The sequence below is a fragment of the Prosopis cineraria genome, unplaced genomic scaffold, assembly GCF_029017545.1.
Source record: "Prosopis cineraria cultivar Desert tree isolate PC_DT_omini unplaced genomic scaffold, ASM2901754v1 PC6, whole genome shotgun sequence".
Taxonomy (NCBI): domain Eukaryota; kingdom Viridiplantae; phylum Streptophyta; class Magnoliopsida; order Fabales; family Fabaceae; genus Prosopis; species Prosopis cineraria.
In genome coordinates this window covers 4,420,435-4,432,862 of record NW_026555337.1, presented here as the reverse complement: position 1 = coordinate 4,432,862, position 12,428 = coordinate 4,420,435, and the positions used below count along the sequence as shown (strand labels likewise).

Genomic DNA, 12,428 nt, shown 5'->3' with positions numbered 1-12,428 from the left:
AACGGTATACAGAATTACTATCGAGACAAATCTTAAATATTATATATATTATTTTTAATTTTAAAAATATATATTAAATATATTAATATAATTTATACTTATATTAATTATATTAATTATAATTTCAAAACTTACAATTCTTATATAAAGTTAAAGTTTTTTACATTGATAATTTTAATAATATAAAATAAATACAATAATATCTTTCTTTATAATATATCAATTACATTAATATATTTTATTCTTATATTTATCTATTTAATAACTTTTATTTATATCATATTTCTTATTTTATTTTCATAAAAATAATTAACTTAGCATATCTCAACTAAATTAAAAGAACAATAATTTAATATTGTGTTTGACTTGCCTGTTGTTATTGCTCTTATGATCTAAAGATTATTTATAATTGCTATCATAATGTGTAGTTGTAATTAATATAATTTAATAATTGACTTTAAATTATTGTAATTTATACACTTGTCTTGTTTTAATTTTAAACTTAATAAATCATATGATTTAAAATTTTAATAAATATTATTATCTAAATTTTTTTCTAACATTGTTTGATTTATCGAAATAAAGAGACGTTCCGATCTTATTTCAGTCCCCTCTCAATTTCTAACAAGACGGGACGACTTTTGAAACGAGATGGGACACAAGACAAATATTTAGTTCTGGTCTTTTTTTGGAGAACGGGCACGAGACAGGAAAGTTTCAGTCTCATTTCATCACGTGAACACCTCTAATCACATGTAGTGCTTTATTGACAAACTAAAATTCATTCCTATACATGACGTAGAATATTATGATCTAATCTTAAAAACATTAATATATTACATATTATTACAATAGTTTTTTAATTTGTTAAGTAAAAGTTTTAACCTATACTATTTTTTATTTATTTAATATAAATTATTTATATATTATTTTATTATTTTAGAATAATTATGTTATTTATTTAAAACATGCAAATATAATTATATAACAACTTCGTACATTCTAATATATAAGAAAACGTGTAAAAGTAATATGTCTCTCTTTTAATAAATGAAAAAAGTGATAGATAAAAAAACTTTAATAATGAGAAAATAAAATAGAACAATTTAAATTTTAATGGGCTTTTATTTTATTTATAAAAAAAACGTTGGATGTTTAAGAAAATAAAATTTATATTTTATTGATGTAAGTTTTATTCATATAACACCATCTTATCGAATCGATTACCTTTTATCTTATATGCTCCAACCCATTATTGCATAAACATTTATAAAATGAAAAAAAATAGAAAAAATAGAAAAGAAAAGAAAGAGAGAGAGAAGAGTTGCTCAAGTGTAACAATTATATAATAAAAAGTGTATGACTCTATCTAATAAATGAGGGATGTTAATTTTTTATTTAGTTCGACAAAAGTGGTGGGAAGAAGGAGATATTTTAGTTTGATTTAAAAATATAGACAAATAAAATTATAATATTTTAAAAGAGAAAAAATGAAAGGGAAAAAGAAAAAAAATCAATTAAAAACTTTCAACTATATTTATGTATTTTTTAACACCAAATTTATCAAAGCATAAATAATATATTAAAATGATGTCAAACATTTAGATAACACTCGTCAGTCTTTTTATTTTGTCAACTACATGCATAATAGAAAAAAAATAGTAGCAACCTGCAATTCAAAATTAATTATCTCTTGCAAATTAAAAATATAATAAACAACTCGTTTTATTTGATAATTTTTTTATTATGCTGCATGTTAAAATTATAAATAATACCTTATTTTATTCTGGAATCTTTCACCTCATTCAATTTAAAACTTAATCGAAATAATAATACAAAAAAATATTTAGTAATTTACTATTCATGAGAATTGAAAAAATTTAATAACATACTATAGCTCGTAACTTATCACCCCATGTATAATGCATTGTTATAAGTCATTTAAAAAATCTAAAAATAAAAATGTAAAATAAAAAGATAAATTAGAAATCTAAGAATTTCATAAAATTTTAAAAAATAAAATAAAAATGTTAAAAAAAAATTTTATGTTGTTAATTTTTAATAAATACATTTTACTAATTTATGATTAACAATATTTTTAAAAATATATGTTCTTGAAAACAATAAAAATATTAAGTGTAATAGACGTGCAAATATTTTAACAATATACTATAACTCGAAATTTATTACTTCATATATAATGTGTAGTTATATGTCATTTAAAAAATGTAAAATAAAAATGTAGATTAAGAAATCTAAGAATTTCATAAAATTCACAAAAAGAAAAATATGAAACGCAATTTTTTATGCTGTTAATTTTTTAATAGATATATTTTAATAATTTGTTGTTAAAAATATTTTTAAAAACGATTTCTTTAAAACAATAAAAATATTAAATGTAATAGCTTTTTACTGTAGATACACAGTAAATAAATTTTTTTTGTACATGTGATTCACTTTCACGAACTGTTAATTGAGAGAGATATAGATGATAAAAAGAACCAAAATAATGAGGTAAAAGGCACTTCAAATGAAGTGATATTTCTGCTGGTAAAAAAATAATAATTAGGTGATATTTCTCAATTAAGTGATCTTGCTTCACCAAAAGGGAGGGGGGGAATGAAGTGATGTTTTAGAAATGGACTCTTTTTAAGTAATCGGAAAATGGGTTTTATTCCAAGCTTTTTTTTTGTTTTTTCCGGATGCAATAGTCAAACTTGATATTCTTAGACAGAACAGCGTGGTTGCTGGTCTCTTCATGAAAGGCCCAATGGGTAAAATCTTGGGCCAAACAAAAGTCCACCTACAAGCGTGAACTTGCCCATCCATTCCACTATGACAGGCTCTTTAATCCGTTCTTGATAGTCAAAACCACGTCTTTATTTCCTCTTCATTGTTCAAGTCCAATAACCAAATCTACTAATTTTTTGTCGAAGTTCTGTGTTCAATACAATGATTTAAAAACCAAACAGTCGAATCATCGATTGAAGTCATCAACAACTATGTTTTGATTAAAAATTTATTTTCATAGTTGAATTGAATTGGATTGGAGTTAGGCTACTATTAAATTAAAAATCAGAGTTGAATTAAGAACTAGAATAATTTTTTAAAAAAATAGACAATTTTAAACATAATATTAAAAAAACTTTAAAAATAAAAAAATTTAAAAATTAAAAACTAACTTTATTTTTAGACAATTCACATGTATAAAATATAATTTAAAATTATTTTTTATAAAGATGTTTGACAATTATAGATGTAAATATAAATACTTTTAAGTCTAATAATATCTTATTTAAATAAAATTTACCTATATTTAATAGGTTAAAAAATTATAATTTATAATATTATTATTTTACAGTCATGTTGTGTCATTTTATTAACATACTATGGATTTTTTTTCTTGTATTTATTTTACACATACATTTAATATTATATTTATTTAATTGTCATTGGTTTGACCATTGGTCCAACCTAATTGAACCATACAAACTGTGAACCATTGGCCTTTCCAATTCAATATTCAATCCAGTTTTAAAAACATTGGTTCAATATTAATATTAGTGATAATTGTCATGAATCAGCTCTCAATTAAGTATTATTAACTTAATAGTGTCATGATAATACTATTTAAAAATAAAATGTTAAAAAATTAAAAATTATCAAAACGTCAAAATAAATATAACTTGCCTTGATGAACAAATATATATATATATATATATATATTAAAAGTGGTATGGTAAATGGTGGCTTATATAATCAAATTAGTGACACCAAAAAATTGAGAATATCTGTGTTTTCAAACCCGGATTGGCCGAATGTTCGAACTTTGCTGAAAAATGAAGGAGTTTGATTCAATCATTTGGCCCATTCTAACAATTAATCCAGATTAACCCGCTTTGACTTGAGTGGCTTTTGAAGACTCGAAATGATTTGATCATTTTGAATCTTTTTATTTAAGTATTACTTTTTATCTAATTATTATGTTACCATTTTGATTATATGGTCTAATCAGTTAAATTATGAAAATCATGACCTGCTAACCTTTTTAGTTTATCATCCAATCCGCTTTAAATCAGATGCTTCGTCCTGACCAAAATAATATTAGATGCTTCATCATTTTGCCCAAGGCTATAGATTCTCGCATTGGTAGCTACAATTTTTGTCGTTGTTTTCAATAGTACGTAAAATCATTTTCACCCGTCACCACCGGCTGTTTCACTCTCTTCTCTCACAAGCGTTGCTCGATCTACTCTCTTTTCTTCTCTCAATGTTGGATTTTGATTGTTGTCAATTATATTTTTCTGTAATTATCTTCATAAATACCACCCTATTTGTCAAATTGTCCTCATTGCTTTGAACGAAAATGTCATATAAACTCAACCAATAATGTTAACACATCATCACCACATTGACCAACATGCACCCGTCATCAACACCTGAAATATTATTAACTAAACTAAAACAAAATACTGAGATTTATGAAAATATATGTGCAGGCAACCAATATTTATTTATACGCTACAATTTACTATATATTTAATGATACATTCAATATTAAGATTTGTTTGTAAAACTAATTAGATTTTTTGTATTTCAGACTTCCCCCCGTGACAACAACGTTACCTCAAATAAATAATTAATTTCCAATTTTGGAAAGTGTTTTAATTTTTATCCTCCTGTCTAATTTAAGTTCAGAATTGCGCGCCTGATGAATACGTTGCTGTGTGCCACAATGGAGTCCAAACAAACAAGTCTATCATTTTATTTGCTAGGTTTTATCGCTTCAGGCCATTGCACAATGAGGAGAGAACGATAGAATCAGTGGGAAGGGGAGGCCCTAGATAATCACGACGTGCATTTGTCAAGATTTCATCTGGTTAACTTCTGGGTTTGATTTCAAATTAAAGTTTTTTTTTCTGAAATATCTTACACATCAAGAGATAGACCTCGTTTCTCTCTTAGGAGCTTATTTGGACATGTCCGTTATTATCTTAAGCTTCCTTTTGCTGCCTTACCATTATATTTATAACCCATACATATGTGCAAGGACGAGATTTACAAATAATAGTTAATAGTTAATAGGTAATAGTCAATAGTTAATAGTTAATTTGCATGCATGCAATAATAGGGGTATTAAACCTCAGTACAAAAACACGTTCAAATTAAAAGTTACGTGCATCGGTATTAATTATATGTACCTTTCATATCAAGCCTCACCTTTACCGCCATCTCCAGAAAGATCATGCTCTAAAACAAAAAAAAAATGTCCGTTATTTTACTGATACAAAAAGCCAAGCCTTTATTGCAAATTAATTATATATGTACCATTCCTTATCCAATTTGAAATCATGCGATTTATTAAACTCAACTACTGGCTGCATAGATATCCAATAACACATCCAGATACAAAATACAATATATCCTTCCCAGAATTATAAAATCCTAAGCTACCTTAACAATGAAACTGAACTATCAAGCTTCCCCTCCTGCAAACCAAGAGATCGAATATTATGACGAGTATACCCAATTACCCAAAAGACAAAGACACATAAGAAATGCCGTTTTCCCTTTTCTTTCCTTTTTTTTTTTTGTTTTTTAATTTCTGTTGGGTCGCTAGCTAATTCTTCTGCTAAGTTAATGCCCACAGTACTTGTGAGAATAGCCCCCGTACAGTACTACTTAAGAATCCAGTCATAGAGAAAAGACAGAAAAATGAGACCCAAAATGGGACAGGTCTTCCTTCCTCAGTCTCTATCAAACTGAAACAGTATACGATGCTGCTAGAAACATTCGATCAGGGTCAAGTATAGAAGTTCTTCTCAGGTGACGAAATCCGGCAACAACTGGGCTGCAAAGCTCTTTCTGTTCTGATGAATATCAATATTCTCATAAGTGGTGGCGCCGGAATGCGAAGGAGGAGGAGGAGCAGCAGCAGCAGCAGCAGCGTTAATGGCACAAAGCTCAGTCGCATTATTGGTTCCCAAATGTATATTGTGGGAGAGAAACCCATGTTGAGTGGCAGAGAGAGGAAGGCTGTCACTGTGAGGGAGGCCCAGAGTGAGGGAAACACCGTTCCCATGAAACCTCGGAGCTAAATGCTGTTCAGAAACGTTACTAACGTTAAACCTTCCAATGTCTTGCATGGAGAATCCTCCATAACCCTCGTCACTTAATAACGGGTTATACCCATCTTTAATAAACCGGGGCTTCATTTCCACGTCCACCGAAACGTCGCTAACTCCCATTGTTGGATTTGAGATGTCGTGTAGGGAACTGGCGGTTTGGTTGCTGAACGTTTGATGATCTGGTTTTGACTGGAGAGCTTTAATCTGACCAAATGATGATATAATATTAATGGAACCTGGTTCTTCGTGTGCTGCATCATTATTTCCATCCTTGCTTGATTCTTTTGATGATCTATTCGTGTTGTCCTTGGGGCTGGACTCATTGTTCTGCTCCTTGGTTTCTTCCAAGTACATTTCTTCTACCATTGGTTTCCAGAGCCGAACTCGAGCATTTATAAACCAGTTCGATACCTGCTTTCAAAACGTGTATATATGTATATAATCAATCATGTCACATGCCTCTATTTGCCATGCATATCGTCATTAGCAACATCTACATATAACTTATAGCAAGTCTCATTTTTTATGAATGGTATAGCTTATCTTTATGAATTTCGTGCATTAGGTTGAGATATAGCTGTTAGAGATTAAGCAAGAATAGAAGAATAAACTTGCGCAAATGTTAAGTTAGATCAAGTCTCTCATTGTTCTTTCCTTTTCATCATTAAGAAGGTATTCTGTATATTGCCAATTCTATACTCTAATGCATTTTTGTTTGTATTAATTTGGTTTCAATACTTATCATAAGGTAAAAAAATATTTAAAATAAAATTCTGGGAAGCATTTTGGAGGAATGTCGTCATGCATTTTTATCTTGGTATTTAAATGTCACGTGAGTCCCAATTTTTGAAGCTGTACTGTTTATTGTAAATTCTGAAGAGGAAAAAGTGAGAGAGAAAAGCTTTAATAATAGGCATACATCCATTATTTAGGTCACTCTTTTCCATAATTAAATAAAAATATCATGACAAAGAATTCCAGGAGACCATAATGCATCGAATATATAGTACTTTTTATGGGACTTCGAGTAAAAAAAAAATTACGGAGATCTAGCGTGTGTAAAAATTGAATTTAACTCCACCTATTGTATAAAATATAAATATACCTTTTGTGAAGAACTTTTAATTCTCATGACCCAATAGTGTATATATATATATATATATATATATGTTTGGTTTGATATATAGAATGGAATATACCTGGCTGCGAGTAAGTCCAGTTTGTTTTGCAAGCATAACTTTATCGGAGTCCTTGGGATAACTGCAGACGAGAATTGTAAGAAAGTTAAAGCAATCAATCATTAAATCTGTCACCTAAAAATAACAAACAAAAGAGTAGAGAAATATTTTATTGCGTTTAGTTGCACACTATATATACAGGTCAATGAATTACTTACGGGTGAAGGAAATGCTCAAAAAGCCAAGCACGAAGAATGGAGACAGCTCGTTCAGGCAAGCCTCTCTGAGGCCTCCAAGCGCTGTGCTGTATCATTCCGAGCTGCTGCAGAGCTCGCTGCTGCCGGAGATGGTGGTCCACGTAGCGGAGCCGGGAACCCTGTACCTTGGCTCCTAAGTAATCGTCCTCGCCGAGGCTCTTGCTCGTGGCTTTGATCTGGGAAGACACTGCATCCTTAAGGCATCGAAATTGCTTCGAAATTGTCTCGAGTGCAAGTGCTGTGTATGACTTGGCTGCACCGTATCCCGCTGCCTGCTCAAACCAAGATATCACTATCTGCATTTGGTGCCTGTACTGCCTGTACCTTTGCTCCACCTGCAAAACGTTCCCGACACAACTTTGCATTTTATGCTTTATCCTCAAGGATCTTTTTTTTTTCCTGCACTCCTAGAGATGTTGATGTATTAACTCTTGATGACATGTTTTTGGTTATATGAATAGTTAAAGGATCAAACTATATATTTACTACCTCTTTGTTACTCTTTTACTTCGATTTTTCTTAATCAATAATGGGGATACTGCTTGCATAGTTCTGAAATCAGACACTTGTGACCAAATGGGCCCCTAGCGCAAATTATTATATTCGCCGGCACTCAACAAATTACTTATCTTATCGTTTTCCTTTATTCATGACTGTAATAAAATAAAAGCACAATCATGTTCCTTTCTATTTTATGCGTTCCAATTTTTTTTATTTTCCATGCGTTTATATATCTTTTTGATCTATATTATATTTCTGAGTTTACATGGCCAAACCCTACTTAAAAGAGATCTTTTTGTATTAAATATAACACGATGGTTTATATTATATTTAATTTAAATATTACATATTTTATTGGATCACATTTTTCATGTCATTATTCATGTTTTGATGGACCAAATCTAACAAAAGCGATGATATGTACCTCATCAAGCATGGAAACAAGCTTGGACTTCTTCATCTGAAGCTCTTGCCGCTGGGCGGTGCTGAGTTCACATGCTTGCTTGCCGCCACTTGAACCATCACCGATATTCCCGGATTCCGATTCTGACCTATTCGCTCTCGTCTTCTCTTTATCACTGCTCCTTTCGATCTCTATGGACGCCCTTTTCTCAATCCCCTTTCCCACATTCACAACTTCATCCAGAAGCTCTTGCGCTGCCTTCAGGTACTTTGACCCCAAAATCACGCTCTGCATACTCGAAATTCCGTTCGACACCGTTGACGACGACGGAGAGTTCCCCAGAATCTGCATATCACTACCACCGCCGATGTGGCTAGTCGGCGATATAGCAGAAACTCGGGATTGTCCCGGAACATCGAGCTCACCAGAAAGCGACCTATTATAAGCTGTCTGCTGCGACGAAAGGCTCAGTGACAGGCCTTGCTGACTAGGCCTTCGGAAACTGGCAGTAGCCGCCGTGCCTGAACTACTGGGTGCGGTTGCCGACACTGCCACAGGCGACGACGGTGTTTGATGATCAATTATAGAACCCCACAAGTTATGAACCCGAGGCGCAGCAGTGCTGGCGGCTGCGGTGGCGAAGCCATGGAAGGCAGAGATGTCAGAGTTTTCGGATCCGACCATGTTGGTAGGGATAACGCCGAGCAGGTGGTGGCTACGGGAAGGAGGCGGCGCGTGGGAGAGGTTGAGGGAGTTGCCAGAAGGGGCAGCGTTGGGATTGAAGAGAAGCATGTTAGGGGCCGCGGGGTGGTGAGAGGTACTGTCGGAGTAAGGTATGTAGGTTGGATTCATAAGGTAAAGCGTCTGCAAACCATCCCCAGAAGGTTGGATCTCAGAATTCCCGCCATGAAAGTACGTGGAAGCCATATCTATGTCTGTCTATATATATTGTCCCAATCAAATTCAGTGTCTCTACTCTCTCTGTACGGACTTTACATGCCTATTGGAAACTCAATTCCCACACCCAGCCAACGGGGTTATCCTGAAAAGCAGCGGATCGAAGATTTGTAATTTCTGACGCAACAAACAGACAGAAGAAACTCAGATTTTGATGGTGGAGAGAGACAGAGAACCGAAAAAATAAAAGCAAGTGATGGTTGAAGGAAGGAGCTGAGTTAGGGTGTCCGTACCAGAACAGACATGAAGGTGTGTTTTGTAAGAGAGAATTGAGCTTATATGGCGCTCGAGAGGGGAAGAAGGAAGGTATGGGGTTCCTGTCAAAAGAGTGCTTTTGTTTTCAGAGTGATTGGGTTGGGAGATTGAGGGGACTTAATTTGCTTTGATGGCTCTTCTTATCATCAACAAAGCTTCAGCTGCTCTTCTGCAGTTTCTCTCACTCACTCTCACCCCACAAGTGAAAATTGACTATATAAATTCCCCGAGGCAGACAGAGCCGAGGGTATATCTGGTATGTTGTTACCTAGCTTCGTCCTATATAAACTATCTTCGATGGTTAGCATAGCGTCCTGCGGTGACTTTTATATTATCTTCGGTTTCCCGTTGTTGTAAAATTATATCATTTAATTTCTCTGTAATGGTACCTCCTACCTGGCTATTTTATTATTAAAGGGATTTTACTAATCTTGGTATATATTAATTAAATTAAATATCTGTAAAAAAACATGAATAGCTTAAATACTAGCTAGACTGCATAATATTACATCTTATCATTATATACATCATCATGAATTTAAAAATTTTACGAAGTGTGAGATACTGTTGAATAAAATATTCTTTGACTATTAACTTAATTACGTCTCACACGCGCGCGCGCATATTGAGAAACCATAAAAATTGTGGTTTACTTTATTTTATCATTATCCATGCATATAAGATACATATTGTTAATTACTATTACTAGAATTAACATAAAAATTTATACCAAAAAAGTGCAACGTAATTTTATAAAATGATTTTATGTTCATGTATTTTTTAAATAGAAAAAGAAATCTGTGTAATTTGAAATCCATGTAAGTTATGGTCGAATAAAATAATAATAGACAGCCAGCAAGTGATTTTCGCGAGTTTAGTTGCAAGCTCGTAATTATGCTTTGATGCATCATATCTTCCCACGTTTTAGCGTTCGGTTGGCGCGCGCGCGCGCACATATGTGTGTGTGTGTGTGTGTGTGTGTGTGTAAGTAAATAGCCTCGAGGACCTAAAATGTGGCCCTGCACTCCTTCTAGCGAATCAAACAATCCCAACAAAACAAATAAAAGAACAAATTATAATTATAAATTCAATCACAATTTGATAGTGAAACTAAGGAGAAAAAATCAGCGAAGTAGAAAAATGGAAGAGTGGGGCAGGATTTGGAAGACTTGAAATAAAGCAAGACAAGGAGGTCGGTCTTCTTGATTAATTATAGTGCGTACTGGTACCATCAGATGTTTGGTTTAACTGATAAGGAGATTATAAAGGTTTAACAAGAAGTTTCAAATTCGAGCCTTATAAATACAGGAATGTTGCTAGTAAAATTTTCAGCCAAAAAGATCTTGTCATGGCTGAATCCAAATTATTCTAGGTTTGGTTAAAGTTCTATCATCAACTCCACACAGGACATGCACAAAAAACACCAGGTGTTCTATGAAAAAATTCTACCCTTGGCTATAAGTCTATAACCCAACCTCATTGCATAATTTTGCTTATATACTTTTCTCATCTCATCTCTTTTTTTTTTTTTAACTCTTTTCTTGTTTTTTAGTTTTCGCTTTCTCCCTCTCTTTTTCTTTTTGCTTTGTTCTCGGTGTTGGATCCAAGAAGAGTCATTGTTATCTTCCCTTTAGGTGAAAAAGAAAACTAATCACATAAAAATTATAAATAAATAAAGACAAAGAAAACATGAATGAAAAGGTTTTGACGCTTTACACTGTGTATATTAATTTCAGATTTTCAATAAGGATCACTGAAATTAATTGCTTGTGGCGCATATAGCCACTGATAACGTTAATATTATGCACTACACACAGACACCACTAGAGCACTAATTACAACATGTGCCACACGTATATATGAGTAGAGATAATACAGAAGAAGCATATCAACTACAACAATAAAATTGTCCCCACAAGTGTCTGTGTCACTCATGAACAGTCACACCCACCAATCAATTCTTATCCTTCCTTTCGACAAGATTTTTTTTTTTAAGTTGTACGAATGGTAAACCATCACAGCGCGGCATTTAAAAAAAAAAAAAACTCTATACAACAATAAGCGAGCTGACAATTCAGTTATCGTAAAATTTGCTTCTTGTAGCTTATTTAACTTATCATATTTTAATTGTTTTTCCTTTTTTCTACATGCCTATGAATTTTAGATTTATCAAATAGTAAATTTGTAGTTAATTAGGCAGCACTGGACTAGCTATTTGCCATTTCTAATAAATGGATTGAGAAAAATTTAAAGGCCTATATAGCTAGGATCCAGAAAAATAAATTAATGGGGACATAATTTATATACAAAATAAATATCAATATTTTTATAAAAATAATTTGAAATATCTATTAACTCATATCAAGGGTATACGTTGATAAATAAATACTAAAGAACAGGTCATAACACATGCTATTATAATAACATAAAAGATTCTCTTTATATAAATTTTTTTTATATCTACTAGAATTATGTTTTTTTAATTTTTATTAAATACAACCTTATACCTCCTCTATATGCATAGTAGAGAATTTTTTCTTGACTCAAATTTTTCATATACAATTTTTTAAAATTATTGCTCTTTTATTGTAAAACTCTTACTATTTAAAGTTATAAAACAGATAAAATTTGAGATAAATTTTCTAATGGGATAAGTAAAATTATATAAGAGGGACAAGTGAAATTTGAGGGCATAAATGAAATTTTTTTAAGGGGGAAATTAAAATTATTAGGATCATTCTAGGTAATT

The 12,428-nt window shown here is 31.8% G+C and overlaps 1 protein-coding gene across 2 annotated transcripts; it reads right to left on the bottom strand.

The window, feature by feature from the left end:
* Window positions 1-5,334: 5,334 nt before the first annotated feature.
* Window positions 5,335-9,915, bottom strand: LOC129313430 (BEL1-like homeodomain protein 1). Of its 2 annotated transcripts, XM_054956520.1 has the most exons (5): window positions 9,658-9,915; window positions 8,489-9,509; window positions 7,525-7,898; window positions 7,328-7,388; window positions 5,335-6,539 (listed from the first exon to the last, which is right to left on the bottom strand). In XM_054956520.1, exons 2-5 carry the CDS (start codon window positions 9,392-9,394, stop codon window positions 5,823-5,825), a joined length of 2,058 nt encoding a protein of 685 aa, XP_054812495.1. In that variant the 5' UTR covers window positions 9,395-9,509; window positions 9,658-9,915; the 3' UTR covers window positions 5,335-5,822. The 2 variants fall into 2 exon arrangements, with proteins under 2 accessions (XP_054812495.1, XP_054812494.1); XM_054956519.1 differs by having other exon boundaries at window positions 8,489-9,915.
* Window positions 9,916-12,428: the final 2,513 nt, after the last annotated feature.